A 16,315-nucleotide genomic window follows, 5' to 3' on the forward strand; every position below is an offset into this window, starting at 1 on the left:
GGAGAGAGGTGTAAGCTGAGAGATGCATGGCTTGTGTGACCAGGAGAGGGACACGGTGACAGAATTGAAGGGAACAATCCAGCAAAGGCAGCCACTGAACGGCAGCTGGGAGGAAACCAGAGATCTTGTTCAGAAATGGGACAGCTCAGCCCAGTGGAGTTCTTGGAGTGGGGATGATCCTCAGTGGTCTGTGACTGCAGTGGCAATGACAAACCATTAGCAGCATGCTTCCTCATGCAGGCCTCTTCATCACCACAAAGAGCACCACATCCCCTCTTAGTATCCCTGTAGCGCAGTCCGACAAACGGAAGAGGCCACCTGTCTCAAAACGGGGCCGAAAGAGAACCAGGTGTGAAGCCAGCATTTGCTGTGCCCTGCTGGTCTCACAGCAAGGAGTAGATATTTTTCCTCCCCTGCCTCTCTTCGTACATCCTAGAAAGCACCAGAGGCGTTTTATCTGGATGGGGTGAAACCCCAGCCACAGAGTTTCCCGGCCACAAAACCTCTCAGCATCACTAGTGCTATCACCCGATGGTGCCGAGCTCCTGCTGGATGATCGCAGGCCCTCTGAGGAGAGACTGAAATGAAAAGGGCTGCTGACATTAAGGGGGAAATACATTTCTGAGAAATGCATTGAGAGGTGCCAGACATGGAGTGGGAATGGTGGAGTTCCTGCAGAGTGGGGATGGAGGGGCATGGAGGACAGGGTGCTGGCTGGTGCGGCCAGGGGCAGAGTGAGCTGGCAGCTCCTCTGCAGTGCAGAGAGGAGGGGAAGACGTTTCCACACTTACTCCAGGACGTCCCTGTTGAACTGCTTCTTGCTGTTGCCCAGGAACTCCCCAATCATCTGGCGGCTGAGGCCCTTGCGCTGGAGCAGGAAGTGTGCCACCCCAATGGGGGTGTCCGGGATGAAGCCTCGGGAGATCAGGAACTGGATCCCTTTGTCTGGGTTTCTGAAAGGGAAGGACAGAGACATGGTGAGTTTGCATGATCTCTCCAAGGCGCTGTTGCCTCTGGCTCACCTCGTGGCTTGCAGCAATGCCACCCTCAGTATGCGCACGGGCTCCTGGGAGCCAGGACACAGGCAATATCAGCACGTTCAGCTGCTCCAAATGCAACCCACAGAGGGCTGAGGGAGAAACGTGGCTGTGAAGAGACTTAGGAGACATTGCTGCCACGGTGTATGGGCAAAGCAGGCTGAAGACTCAAACGGGGATAACCCAAGGTGGCAACTTTATCTGTAAAAAACAAATTTCTCTTTCTGATACATTTTTAGTGCTCAGTGTTGAGTGACACCTTCTGCCGTCCTCACCTGAGCCTGGGGCTGGCTGCCTGAACAGAAATCCCACGCTCAGATTTGCTTATCTCTTCCTCCACTTTCCCCACACTTAGCTGTGCTGTTCTTCCCTTCTCCATTGATTTACCCCCTCCAGCAGAAATCTCTGTGTGTGGGTGGATGAGAGCACCTGGAGAACGCCTTGTCAGAGCTGGGAGAGAGCCGTGCGCAGCTCCCAGAGGGTTTTTCTCCCTCCGTGGCTGTGAGTGCCTCTCCGAGAACAGGCCTGGTGCCGACTGCGCCCGACTGCCTGGCTGTGGGAGTGATTTTCTGCTCCTCAGCGTGCCCAGTGTCTGTGCCCACGTATGCAGCTCTCGGGGGACAGTGCGTGTCTCAACAAGCACACCTTGGTGTGTGTCTGTCCCGCACGTGCAGATTTCTCTTGCCCCAAACATGTTCATTGGAACCCGTGCGTTTCCATATTTTGGCTTTGTCCTCATGTCTTTTGTAAGTACACACGCTTCTGTGTATCCTGGGAGTAGCTGTGAGCCCAGGCAGTGCCTGTCCCACAGTACAGACAGGAATGAGTGCGCATGTCTATATAAGTGGTGGCCCCCAAGGGTCAGTACTGGGCCCAGTCTTGTTTAACTTCTTCATCAGTGACCTGGATGAAGAGTTAGAGCGTACCCTCAGCAAATTTGCTGATGACACCAAACTGGGAGGTGTGGTGGATACACTGGCAGGCTGTGCTGCCATTCAGCGAGACCTGGACAGGCTGGAGAGTTGGGCAGAGAGGAACCTGATGAGGTTCAACAAGGGCAAGTGCAGGGTCCTGCACCTGGGGAGGAACAACCTCATGCACCAGTACAGGCTGGGGCTGACCTGCTGGAGAGCAGCTCTGCGGAGAGGGACCTGAGCGTCCTGGTGGACGACAGGGTGACCATGAGCCAGCAGCGTGCCCTGGTTGCCAAGAAGGCAGATGGGATCCTGGGGTGCATCAAGAAGAGTGTGGGCAGCAGGGCGAGGGAGGTTCTCCTTCCCCTCTACACTGCCCTAGTGAGGCCCCATCTGCAGTGCTGTGTCCAGGTCTGGACTCCCCAGTTCAAGAAAGATGAAGAGTTACTGGAGAGAGTCCAGCGGAGGGCTACGAGGATGGTGAGGGGACTGGAGCATCTCCCCTACGAGGGGAGGCTGAGGGAGCTGGGCTTGTTCAGCCTGAAGAAGAGAAGGCTGCGAGGGGACCTTAGAAATGCTTATAAATATCTGAAGGGTGGGTGTCAGGAGGATGGGGCCAAGCTCTTTTCAGTGGTGCCCAGCGACAGGACAAGGGGCAACGGGCACAAACTGAAGCAGAGGAAGCTCCAGCTGAACCCGAGGAAGAACTTCTTCCCTCTGAGGGTGACGGAGCCCTGGCCCAGGCTGCCCAGGGAGGCTGTGGAGTCTCCTTCTCTGGAGATATTCCAGCCCCGCCTGGACAAGGTCCTGTGCAGCCTGCTCTGGGTGACCCTGCTTCAGCAGGAGGGTTGGACTGGGTGACCCACAGAGGCCCCTTCCAACCCCTACAATTCTGTGATTCTGTGATTCTGTGCAGGTTTTCTGTCTACATTTCCATCTGCCCTGCTGAAGGGTGTCTGTCATGATGCACTCCTGCTGAGGGGAATTAGTGCAATGTCAGGAAGACCCCTACATTCCTTTGGTTCTCCGAGCTGGTGAGTGGGGAGAGGTAAGAGGGCAGCTTCTTCATGGAAGGATGCCATCATTGGCCCAAATTCAGGAATCTTTGACAAGGCTCAAGGAGTGAGTTTGCTCAGGCAGTTTCCTGGGGTGAGGAAAGGACAGGATGAGATCTCAGAGCACGTGAATGCATGATATGCACAGGCACGGGCTGTGACACTGCCAGGTGGTGAAGGATGTGGGTGAGCAACATATGTCTAGCTATAAGGGGATCAGCATCCAGGAGAATCGCCTGCTCCTTACAGGGGCCTCATGAGTATACAAAAAGTAGATGGGTTTGAAATAGTTCTGCTTACTCTGCAATGTCACAAAGAAAATATCCTGGGCAGTGTGGCATCCCTGAGGACAGCGGTTGGGAGAAGAGGTCAGTCCATTAAATTTATGAACAGGAGAACTGCAAGGTCTGATATCGAAAAACCCAGGCCTTCTCAGGGAAAAGCAATAGTGCACTTTCTGTATTATCACACAGATCTCCTGGTTCACCTTTGAAGAGCACGGGCAAAGTTCTCTCCTAAGTGCAAAGGTCATATGGTCAGGACTAAAGCCAAGCTAAGCAACAGAGACTCGGAAAATGCACCTCCACCTGCACACTTTGGTCTTTGGCTAGGGACAGTGTGGTGTTCACAGCACGAGGATGATCTCAGCTACGCTGGTGTGACTCCAAAGCCACTGGACTGACTCTGGATTCACTCCAGAGGAGCTGGAAGCTGAATATGGCCAGAAAAACGCAGCTCACACACTGGTATGGATGTGCAGATCTCAGAGATGGCACGCAACGCAGGAGGATGCAGGATAAAACAGACCAGCTGTGACAGCCCACCTGCACTACCTAGACTATAACTCCAATACACTTGCACATACTATTCTTCCACTAACAGCAGCCTTTCATCAGTTTTTCCTGGGATTAAACTTGTTCTCCACAAAATCCCTCTGGCAGTGCAGCATCTCTGCCACTGAACACCCGCAGACCCACCCCACGTACTGCAGCATGCAGCTTTTACCCAGATGTGCAGCAAACTCCGCTTTTACCTCTCCTGAGCCTGATCTCTGTTATTTTCTTTAGCGTTGCAGGGGTGTTAAGCACGGCCAGCCAATGCTGCGGGATTCCTCACGTCCTGCTGGCTTTCCCTCTGCCCACGCAGCCAGCTGCCCACACACACTGAGTGATTACAGCAGCGCTGCGTAATGGAGCTCTCTCCGTTCCAGGGATTCCACCCCCTCACTGTGGAGCGGGAATGGGGAAAGTGCCACGGCAGCGCAGCAGCGATGCGCTCCCAGGGGCCTGCTCCGAGCCAGAGAGCTGCTTTCTGAAAAAGCAATGCAGGGCCGGACAGACCACGGCAAATGCTGCTAGGAACTGACAGGCTGGAGAGCTGGGCAGAGAGGAACCTGATGAGGTTCAACAAAGCCAAATGCAGGGTCCTGCACCTGGGGAGGAACAACCTCATGCACCAGTACAGGCTTGGGGTGGACCTGCTGGAGAGCAGCTCTGCGGAGAGGGACCTGGGTGTGCTGGTGGACGACAGGGTGACCATGAGCCAGCAGTGTGCCCTGGCTGCCAAGAAAGCCAATGGGATCCTGGGGTGCATCAAGAGGAGTGTGGCCAGCAGGGCAAGGGAGGTTCTTCTTCCCCTCTACACTGCCCTGGTGAGGCCTCATCTGCAGTACTGTGTCCAGTGCTGGGCTCCCCAGTTCAAGAAAGATAAAGAGCTACTGGAGAGAGTCCAGCGGAGGGCTACGAGGATGATGAGGGGACTGGAACATCTCTCCTACAAGGAGAGGCTGAGGAAACTGGGCTTGTTCAGCCTGGAGAAGAGAAGGCTGAGAGGGGACCTTAGAAATGCTTACAAATATCTGAAGGGTGGGTGTCAGGAGGATGGGGCCAAGCTCTTTTCAGTGGTGCCCAGCGACAGGACAAGGGGCAATGGGCACAAACTGAAGCACAGGAAGTTCCAGCTGAACATGAGGAAGAACTTCTTCCCTCTGAGGGTGACGGAGCCCTGGCCCAGGCTGCCCAGGGAGGCTGTGGAGTCTCCTTCTCTGGAGATATTCAAGACCCGCCTGGACAAGGCCCTGTGCAGCCTGCTGTAGGTGACCCTGCTTCAGCAGGGGGTGGGACTGGGTGACCCACAGAGGTCCCTTCCAACCCCTACTATTCTGTGATTCTGTGATTCTGTGATTCTGTGGGACCGGTCAGCAAAAAGCATGAGCACACACGCACAGAGGGCCTCAGCTCCATGCCCTGCGGGTTGGTGCCCACATCGCACACCCTGCAATGGCAAACTGGCCCCTTGCTAGACATTGGCAGGGAAACCAACAACCAAATAACAGTAGAAAGCTGAATGGCCTCCCCAGTCCCTTGGATGGAGGTGCATTGCGGTGTCACAAGGGGAGCCATATGTCCCTTAGATTCCACTCAAAGAATAAAAAAAAGGCTTCGCTCCCCAGAGCTAACAGGTCGGTTCCCTCCCTTCCTGTCCCCCAACATCTTGTCAAGAAAACTGAGCACTACAGGTTATTGCACATTATTTCAGCAGCTAGTTTCAAGGGAGCAGGGGAGGCCTGGCTAGGAAGTTGTGTTTCAGAGCTCCACAGTACGTCTTCTATTCCACAGGGACCTGCAAGATGCAGCGAACCCAGGTCACTGAGTGAAGGAGGATGGCAGAGCTGCTTCCCCAAAACAGACCTGGCACTGCTGATCCATCACATGAATGTGTGCCAGGCAGAACGGGGAAGAAGGAGAGGCTGGGAAAAAGCATTTTCACTCCTGCTTTATCTTGACATCAGTACTCATGTCAACTGTGCAGGAACCAAAGGAAAACACATTGGGTGGAGGGGCTCCTGCCAAGCACGGCTGAGAATACTGCAACACTTAGCAGCAGAGATGCAAGCCCCACATCCCCCTCCAGAAGTACACCTGTCCCAACACAAACACCACAACACCTGTGTGGACCCAGAACTATCTCTATCATAATCAACCCCCACCTGTGTTTGGTGCCTACCTCCTCTCCTTCCAGCTTGCCTGTGCTCATCAGGCAGATCTGTGTGCACCCAGAGCCTGACTGATCTATACACGTGGACCCACCTGTTCACAGCCTGATCTCAGAGCTAGTAAAATGTCCTCCTCGGTTCTGTAAGAGTCCCAGATCTGTTTGCTCTAACATCACTTCAGTTCTGGATGTGCTCTGAATCCAGCCCTGAAAACCACTCTTCACCGTTCCTGCCTCCTGGAGTCCACAGTCTCCACACTACACATACATAAACCTTGTGCACTGCCTGCTTGTCTGTGCAAAACTTCTGCCTAGGACTGTGTAATCTGTAGTTCTCACTCTGACCAAAAGGCCCATGCTAATGTGTGGCAAAACACGCTTCTAGTATGGCTGCACTAAATCCCCAGCACCATCATCAGGGGACTCAAATGGAGACCAAGACAGCATAAGATGAGAGTGTGATGGTGGAGGAAAACCCAGTATTTCTCATAGCTTGCTCTGATGAGAAAAGTCTCATCAGCAGGCAACGGGCAAATCCAAAGCTTCTTACAGGAGCTCAGCTGCTTTCTGCCAACGCAAAATAGACTACGTGTGACCCCTCGAGTTAACCTCTTCTGATGGTAATCTCTGGGCTGCTCTGCTTTTGCTTCCACACCTACAGCCTTTTCATAGGATATCAGACTCACATGTGAGAGAGACTGAGACAACTTAACCTGGTCCGTCAGGTGAAAATCTACCCAAATACCAGAAGGAAAATGACAGCCAGAGAACTCACACTGGGCAGCCAAGCTCAGCTCTACCTCTGACTCTCGCTCTTTACTTGAAAATGCGCTATGTTAAGTAACCAGGGCTGGGTTTACATCCCCAGCTACGCTTGCTCCTTTGCAACAGAGTGGAACAGGAGCCTGGACCCCAGGCTCTGCTGGTGGATGCCAAATGGGCACCAACTGGGACTGAAGGTTCAGAATTCAGGAGAGGTTCAGAATTCAGGAGAGGTTCAGAATTCAGGAGAGCACGGGCGCTACTCATGGGGCACTGGGCTTGTTCCTCTGCTGGGCAGCAGATCAGGACAGCACTGGGAGGACTTCAGTGAAAAAGCTTCTGGGCAGCCAACCTGTGGTCTGCATTGCATACCCAGATGGTCATGCCCTTGAATGCAAAAGAACTTCCCTGGAGATGGATCTAGACCAAGAGCCTGCCACCACCTGTTCCTGTGAGGCATGGAATAGGCTGGGAAACACGAATGAGAAAGAGTCACTTACATATTAAAGAGATTCAGCCCAATGCGGTAGAGGCGCTTCCTCATGGTGTCTGTGGAAAGTGTGGGGGACTTGCAGCTCGCTGGGTTCTCGCAGTGGTACCTTGGGAGGCTGAGGATCATGGCCTGTAGTGCCTCTTTCGAGGACACCTCGGAGGCTGACTTGGCTGAAGTGGAGGTGCTGCTGCTGCTCAGCTGCTCTGAGTTGTCTGCATTCTCAGACTCAGAGCCTTTGCTTTGCCCCGTCTCATTGCTAGCATCAAACTGGAGCTTCTGCACTGCCATCTGCCCAGGCTCAGCACTGCTGTCTCCCGTGCCGTTAGTACTGACATTCACCTCGGTGAAAGTGTGGCTGTTCCGTAGAGCTCCGGACTCAGGTAAGCTCTCTGGGGCAGCTGGTGGTTCACTGGCTTCCCCCTCCCCTTCTCCGGGGCTTTCTTCAGCCTTGGTAGCTTGAGAGAGCCCAGCCTGGGCATTGCTGCTGAGGCAGTTTGCCATGGACACCGAGGTAGACGATGAGACAGAGATGTTCTTGTTGTCGATCTGGACTGTGACATCTCGAAAAGCCATCATGAGAGTGCTGCTGCTCTTGGGCAGAGTATCTGGCAGGAGCCCTTCCTCCTTCTCCTTGTCCTGCAGCTCAGCTTCTAAGTCTTGGTTTGGCTGCATTGAGCTGGCACTGAAGGTCTCCCTTATCTGGTATGAGCCCCCATCTTGCAGTGAGCACATGGTCTTCAGGCTCCAGGTGCTGAGGGCATCATCAATAGACTTGGCCAGGGACTGAACTTGTTCCGTGAAGGAGTCCTCCAGCTCGGTCAGTGCCCCACTGATCGTGGCTGGCAAAGATGGGGACCTCACCAATGGGATGCCCACAAAGTTGTACCCCTCCACCAGGGCTTTCTCAGCGGAGAAGCTCTCTGAGTTCTGGACCCGGACTTTCCTCAGAGAGATGCGGCGTGGCATGCGGCTCTCCAGCAGTGAGTTGCGGATCTTCTCAAAGTTCTTGCTGAGCTGGTACTGCCGGAAAGCAGTCTGGATGGTGCAGGCTGCCCTGCGAGATACCAGGTGACCTCCATATTTGTGCTCTAACATTTCGATCTGAAAGACATACACACAGGAGAGGTTATTTTTTTCTAATTGAGTTCTGATCGCTTTCTGCTGCCCCAGATCCTACACTGATGATGTCTGTAATGGCTGTCAGAGGAACTTCTAAAAGTGAATTAGTTTTTTCCTTCATTGCCTTGCCCCTGATTTCAACAGAAGGCCTCCCTTTGGGCATGGCTGGCTAAAGCATCAGCACTATGAGCTTCCTCACAGCTGCAACATGGTCATGCCTCTTCCTAGAGCGTCAGCCATACAAGCTGGAGCCTGGAGGTGCCCTTCCCTTGCAGACCAACTTCTGATGGCCTTTAGGGCAAGCTCAACACTGCAAATACAGTGTTCCGGCAACGTGTCTTGCTGCTCAGCAGTCCTCTGGTAATGGTCAAGCATCATCCCCTATACTAATGCTGCTCCCCTCCTTAGTCACCTTAGGAAATACTCTCAGGGAAAGGAGAAACCATACAGAGAAAGGAAGGAAAAGTTAATTTTTAAATGCAGAAAATGTTGGCTTGATCACAGGAGCTAGCGAGAAACATCAGCTTCCATAGAAGTCAGTGGAGGCTGGGTTTATTCAGTGTCTTTTGAAAAGCACTCTGAATCCCAGAGTGTCTTCCTTTCTGATGTCTGAGTTTTTCAGGTGTCAGCCAGCAGTGAAATGAAAACTATCCAAGAAAAGAAAAACTCTCAGTTCTGAAAGTTAAAAAAATCTCATTTTAAATGTTGAGACAAGTTATTAAGAACAAGTAGAAGGAAGATTTCCTCCTTACTAAACTGGTAACAACAAACACACACGTAAATACATACACACGCAGCTAAGTGGCATCTCAACAGGCTTCGGCAAAGCAAGTATTTATGGTAATTTCTCTTCCATAGCCCAGTATCTATACTTCCCAGTAATCCCCTCGCTCTTCCTCTGCAGCTGGGCCTTCACTGACATGCTACAGGAGAATGTTAGACAATTGGTTACAGTGAGTGACTGACAGAGGATAAGGGGGACAGTGTGAAGATGATGGTGGATGATGGAATCAAAGAAAACAGAAGGATGAACTTGAATCACCTCCACTGAAGTTGTGGTGGAACTATGAGCTAAACTCTATGTGTCGGCGCTTCACAGAGCAGAGCGCAGGTGCAGACTGTAGCGTTTGTACGTGCGTGTGTACTCGTGGAAAAGCCAAAAAAAGGTCAAGTGCACGACTGGGAGTGCTGGTAAAATCAGTCCTGAATTAGCAGAGGATTCACTACATCATTCATGCGATAAGTATGAGCTCATTAGCAGATCCAAAGGGTGAGTTTTACTGGCTGCATCCTTTTCCCTAGACAGAGACCACTTGCCTTGCTGGCCCAGTGCTTACAGAATGAAGGACGGAGTTCACAAAGGATCTGAGTTTAAGTGCAAACTGTTTTTGCAGTCAAAGCGAGGAACGAGCATCAGCTCGCAGTCACGGCATTTCATCTGCTTCCTTCTTTTCCTTTTTTTTAACACTATGTAAGTTGCAAATAAAGCCATCAGTGAGTGACCTGGGTACAAGTGAAGGCCTGGAATGACAGCTGTGAGAAGTGTAAATCACCGCTTGCATCTTTCCAACACTGAGTCCTCTGGAAGTAGGGGAAGATGCTATGACCTTGGGAGATGACAGAAGAGAGGAACAACACGACCCCAGCCACTCTGTCCCTGTGCCGGTATCCTGGCTGCTGGAGTAGCTTTGCCCACTGGCACCCCAGCACCCCACAGCTCTAGGGATCCTGCTGTCCTGGACGGGAGGCTGCCACTTATGGAAGGGAGCCGGGTGGGGGGCGCATCCTTTCTTATTTCCCTTGCTGGAAGTGAAGCAGGGACCCCTCGCCTTGTGCTCAGACATAAGGTAGGGTTGTGTTTTCTGTTTGCATTGCCCTTGAATTCGTATCTGTCCAAAGCAAGCATCAAAGCCCCACCCTAGCAATTTGCTTAGCAATGGGGTTGGCCACTGCAGTTGCAATGGCAGATGGCTCAGAGTTCTGTTTACCCCTCATTTAGAAAAAGCACTGCCCTAATACTCCCCTTGCTGCCCTCCCACAAAGGGTCTGCAGAACTGGTGATAAAAACTACCCACACAATGATCAAGGATTCAGGTTCATTTACCACAAGACCCGCCAGTAGGCTTTTTGGATAAAAAAGGCCTCTGTTAATCCCCAGAGCTTGATGTGGCAGGAAAGAGGAATACAGGGACAAGAAGAACTTCTGGGTAGCAAGCAGAAGGGTTTTGCTGGATTTCTTTGTCCTTCTTTCCAAAACGACCATCTTAAGTCCCACCACAAAACCAGCACTCCTGCCACACCTCTTCAAAGCTGGCCTCCCTGGAAAGAGACCGAGCTACCCCACGGCCCTTCCCTTCAGGGGGAAGGCTCATGCAGATAAATGCAAATTAAACCAATAACCTGCACAGGCCCAACCTGGACAGTTATTACTGACAACTGACCGCAAGTACTTAATATAATGGACTGGTTAATCAAAATGTAGAGCTAATTGTGTTGGGAGGGAAAGAGGAACAAATGGGAGGGACAGACAGAGCTATCCGAGGGACAGAATAATAGTAAAATGCAAAATAAGGCAGAAGCAAGAGCCTTATAATTATCTGAGGTTTCCAAGGAGGTGACAGCCATTCTGAAAACATGGAATTCATATGCTCTGATGTTATTAGAGGCCAAGATAAGATGTCATTGCTGATCTGAAGCAAAAGGCCAGTTTATCTCATGCAAGGACAGTTCCCGAAAAGACAGACTTTAATAACTACTAAGAAGAGAGATCCTTCTAAAAGTCTAACGGAATGGTACAAGCTATCAGTACCTTGATAAAACATCACCATCTTTTTGCAGTCCATTATCTCAGTCCTCCCAAAGGCCTAAGGCATTAAGGAGCAGAACAAGATGTAAAGTGAGAGGACTCCTAGTCTCGTCTGCTCTCCAGTTTAAACCAGGTGTGCAAGGATAGGTTCTGCACGTGGTCCGCTGCCATCCCGCCCTGTCCAAAGCAGGGGGGTCCTACAGTGTCTTGTGGCTGGGGTAACAAGGGCCGGGGACTGGTCCAAAGGATGCTTGAGAAGACTGACAAAGCCAGAAGCAGCAGCCCCACAGAGAAGTGTCCTCCCCACCCTTGCTTGGTAAGAGTGGGTCTCTGTCTCTCCTTGGTGTAGCCCAGTCATTTACTGTTTACTGATGTCTGAAACATTCACATTTGCCATCAGGTTGAGCTAACTGACACTCCAGAGGAATTAAGGATTTCACACAGCTGTTGGCCCGGTTTTTTCCTCTCAAGAGGAAGAAAGGGCATCCATTAGTACCACAGCAGTCACAGGTAATGGAGATGTATGCCTGGCTTACTGGATGAACCTTCCCTTCCCATCTGAGAGCCAAGGAAGGCCAGACATGATTGGCCCTCTCTCACTCCTAATAAACCCTGTGAATCACAAGTAATTGCCTGCTTAAAGCTACTTTTCTCTGGGGAATGATCCAACAGCCGGCACCAAAGGAAGGGAAAAGCAGGAAGGGGGTCAGGGGGATTTCAAAGAATGATTAGCTTAATACATTTCTGGGTCTCAATATGAAGACTCAGTCTGAGCAATTCAGGCCTTGTGGCTGAATTAGAAACGGCTGGGAAATACGCATTGCCATGAGGGACTGCACATGAAGAGAGCTTTAACAAGGTCAGCCTAAGGCAAGCCAAAGTCCCAGGCCTGGATATGGCCAAACATTTGAGGAGCACATCTCATGGCTTTGTTGCCCGTAGGCATAAATTCATACATCTGCCAGGAGAGAATGGGCCTGATCTTATTCTCAGTAAGCACCGGTTTTCCACCCAGGTTGCCACTGAGCATGGCGACATGCCACCACGTTAGCAAGAAGAGAATCAGGCTCAGTGACAGAATCTGAGTCACTCGAGTCAATGCATGCATTGTAAAAAGTTAAAAAAGGACATAGAGCATACATGTTCTCTACCACCCATTCTTAGCTCCCCCCCCTCCCACCAACCCTTCATGATGGAAGGACATTGCTTTAAGGGCCATGCGTTAATAGGACATTCTCTTTCATACATGGGACACCTGCCATCCTTCAGCACATCAGAAGAGTATGTATGACTGAAAGCATGCTCCTCTCTCCTGTTATCCCTTCCCTCCATTTTCCCAAATTTACAATAGAGCCTAAGTGTAGGGGACCTTCAGCAGCAGAGTTTCCTTTCCCATATCCCAGCATAGTGTACTTCTGCTCTGCGCACTGTCAGCATGCTCTGTTTCACAGGGAGCAAGGAGAGCCATGATCCCACCCACCAGCCTTCTAGAACGATGCCATGGGGCAATGGCTGGCAGATGACCTGCACCTCCGATCCCTGCAGAGAAGGCTGTACTCTACCCTCCTTCCTCACCAGCACTCAGTCGTCTCCCAAAAGCTAAATGTGACTACAGCTGCACTGAGAGACTAAAAATCTCTCCTTCCATCTGTTTTTCTTACTGTACGTTCTATTAATGTATTACAATTTGTGCTATGACTAGGGAACTACTGGGACAGTACTGTGATGGTCCTATCACGCTTATTCTCATTCAAGAGAACTACCTGACAGGTAAGTTGATAGGGATACCTATGAAAACACATACTAGAGTGCAAGACTGGAAGGATTGATACTCTTCATCCCCTGGAAATCTCCCCTTCCAGACCTGGAGGCAGTCCATTGAGAACATCCATCAGGGTGGAGGAGCACACATTGTGTAAGCCCCCTTTGCCGTGAGAAAAGTGGTTTCACCTACGAGATAGGCTAGGTCCCTGCAAGGTCAGTACTTCGAGGCACCAGAATTTAATGAACGAGCAGCTAACATGTCTCTCTGTCTCATATGCATCCAGGGCAGGTCTGGCCTCTGCTGCAAGAACAATGATAGGACAACATGACCTTAAAGCTAAAATAACACAGGACACATGCTCCCCAGGACAAACCAGAGCAGCTCTAGGACATCGAGGAGGCTAAGCCCATATATAGCAGCCAAGACATGGCCCACCCTGAGGATATGTCACATTGGTTTGTGAAGCCAGTTAATTAGTTTCTCTTTTTTCTTTCCCTGGTGTGAAGCAAGAACTCTGTCTGAGTTGAGTACGCAGTATTTTGAGAAAGTCAGAGCTAAAGAGCCAAGGTCTCTTTTCTGCTCAGGCATTTATTGGGCCATTGATCTGACATGTATGTTTAGGGACAGCAGTGATGCCTTGAGGGAACCTCTTCTGTGGGAACCTCATTAGCTGAGACCCTTCATCTGCGATAGCACAGCCCCCACTGAATTCTCTCATTGAACGTAATATGGACACTGTCACTAACGCTTGCTTGTCCTCCTCCTCTCACATACTGCAGGGTCTGCGTATCAAACAGCTTCTGGTTGAGCTGCCATCCAAGGAAAAAGTCAGAAATGACTCTTCAGGTTTTGTTTTGCACAACAGCTCTCCTGGGCTCTAATCTGCAGAGACGCAGGGTGGGAGGGGCATGTTCCACCTCACTGCCTTTGAGTGAGGAGGCAAGCTGCTGTTAGCCCCTGTCCCGCTATCCCCTGCTGGGAGCCCACCGGGAGATGCAGCTGGAGACGGGGAGACTTGTGCTCTGGAGATAGGCTGCAGCCTTGGGCACGGGAGGCAAGGCTTGCAACTACAAGAACTGAATCCTTTTCTCTTGGCCTGGTAAACCTGCCTGTCTCTTCAGCATCCATCGCTGGATCGAAAGCAGTGATGGTAGCAATACAGAAACATCGTGGTAGACGCTTTGCAGGACACTCATTGAATAAACCCCACTTCCCCTGAAGGCTTATGCTTTGAAGAGGCTAATGTGGAAGTGCACTGGGGACTTGCCCAGTGTGATCCAAGAAGGTGAGATGGCTCTTGGAGACCTCTCCCATGAGGGAGGTCTTTTGGGACAGTGAGCTGTTGGGAGCCCTACAGGCACTGTATGCCTGTGAGCAAGGCAGTATCTCTGGACGCCGCAGCTCTTGGCTGCCCGCAACCCGTCTCTAAGCCTACAACCACACCTGAGCATCTGGGTCCATTTTGGACCACAGAACCCAGACAAGGAGGAGTAGAGCCTAGCAGGTTTGGGTCAAAGGGTGTTGCAGTCAGAGGTGGGGAAGCTACTTCCTCCATCAGCCCCACGTAACCAAAGGGCCAGGCCTGCTCATCAGGGCAAAAGCTCAAGGGGAACAAAAGGCTAAAGTACTTGCTGAAAGACGTCCCACCGCAGTGCGAACGCAGTCCCACCCACCCCGTCCCCTTCTCCCACAGCCTGAGGAGGAAGCCTCTGTACCTGTTTATTCTTTAGGTCAAGGGAGAGCTCATAATCGGAGGCAGCTGCATGGGAACACGAGGCCGTCCCTTTGCTGCGCTGCACTCGCACTGGGGAGCCCGTGTGGTGGAGGCTCGCCTTCTGCACCAGCGGGGAACACCCCGCTGCCTGCTCTTCTTGGAGCTCCGCAGGCTGGGCTTTTAGCGTCAGGGTGTCGGACCTGCCTTCCTGGCCACTCTGTCTGCCGGCCTCCTTCGGATCCTCCGTTTCACACCCGGCTTTCTTGCTTGTGGAACCGCTGGGATCGTCACTGTGAACAAAACGCAACGTTTCGCTTTTTTTATTTGTTTTTTTTTTTTTTTTTATATATATATTTTGTGATTATGTTTATTGTTGTTTTCTGTACTCATTCACTGAGCTGCACTTTAAATGTTTAGAGAGCCTGGGCTGTGAGGGTTCTCTCTCAGTGATGGATCAGGACTTTGGGTTGATGCAGCCAAAGCTCTGATCCCTCCCTCCCTGAGAGCAGGCACCTGTGCTGCACACACTGTATGAACCCGTCCTGTGACTCCTGGAGCTGCCCGGCTGCCTCTGCTCGAGGTGCTGCCGCTGGAGGTGAGGAGCCAAGGAGGGTGTCACAGCCTGCGGACACCTCTCCCGCTCCCTGGAGCAGCTAGCAGCTGGCAGTCATCCCTGTGCCCTTGCTGCCTATCGCTCAGCATCTCCCTCTGCATCCCAGAGTCCCATCTGGCATGGAGCCTGGATCCCAAGGATCCAGTTTTCCCTTGGAGTTTCTAAGGGCATTCGGGAAATGGTGCAGGGGCAGCTGAATGTTGCAGAGTTTCCAGAGGAACTCCCGGAGACCTGAGAATACAAAGACGCAACAGAGCCAGCCAGCCCTGAGATCCTGACTCTTCCAAGGACATCTGCAACACAGCCACAGCAGACTGCAGAGCTTCCACGAAAGAAGCCTTTTCTGACCCACATATTGCTGTGCCACTGAGATCTTGTGCAGAAAGGAAAACACGCCTTTCTTCTGTCAGCCACAGCAGTAATTGTGTGAACCCAGGGCCTGACAACCGTGCACTCTAAGGAGAGATGGCGTGCTGGTCCAGACAGGATGGGATTAGCATCTGTCTGATCCATTGAATTGCTGAGGAAGTCTGTTGTTCACCTCTCTTGCTGACTATTTTCAAAAATCATCCAATTTCAAACAGGATTTTGGTATTCTGGGGGACTGTTCGAGCCATGAGTGTTTATTCATTGTTACATTTGTCTCCTTCCAGTGGCTACAGAGGAATAATTTATGATTTCCAGGAGTGTAAAGGCCCATCTGCACGGACTCTGGGTTCTACTGCACCGTGTACATCAGATACAGCTCCACTGGTTTCCAGAGGATGAGTATTTAACTGAGAGCAACATCTAGTCTGGAAATAATTACTGCAGAACCAATGCATTTAATTCCATTGCAACCAAGGATGTGTACTGCCACCCATATTTAAACACCATTAAATTATTTAATTCACTTCTGAATCATACTTCTTTCTCTTGGATTTGCTCCACATACGACCACTTCTCCTGTCATCTAGATAACAAACCATTTTATGATTGGTGTTGATGTCAGAGCGAAATCAGGGAAATTAGATATGATTTTCTGTAGTGCCCAAATTACTCAG

General features: G+C 51.3%; 1 protein-coding gene across 5 annotated transcripts in view; it reads right to left on the minus strand.

The window, feature by feature from the left end:
• Positions 1-16,315, minus strand: part of IQSEC3 (IQ motif and Sec7 domain ArfGEF 3) — a 109,372-nt gene that overhangs the window by 29,246 nt on the left and 63,811 nt on the right. For 3 of the 5 annotated variants that reach the window (XM_075429427.1, XM_075429430.1, XM_075429428.1), the window contains exons 3-5: positions 14,661-14,949; positions 7,263-8,356; positions 792-953 (exon numbers count right to left, since the gene is read on the minus strand). In XM_075429427.1, coding sequence (XP_075285542.1) covers positions 792-953; positions 7,263-8,356; positions 14,661-14,949 — 1,545 coding nt within the window. The remainder of the gene's footprint in view (positions 1-791; positions 954-7,262; positions 8,357-14,660; positions 14,950-16,315) is intronic. The other 2 variants (XM_075429431.1, XM_075429432.1) reach the window with 1 other exon arrangement.

This window comes from Opisthocomus hoazin, chromosome 8 (genome assembly GCF_030867145.1).
Source record: "Opisthocomus hoazin isolate bOpiHoa1 chromosome 8, bOpiHoa1.hap1, whole genome shotgun sequence".
NCBI classification, from domain to species: Eukaryota; Metazoa; Chordata; class Aves; order Opisthocomiformes; family Opisthocomidae; genus Opisthocomus; species Opisthocomus hoazin.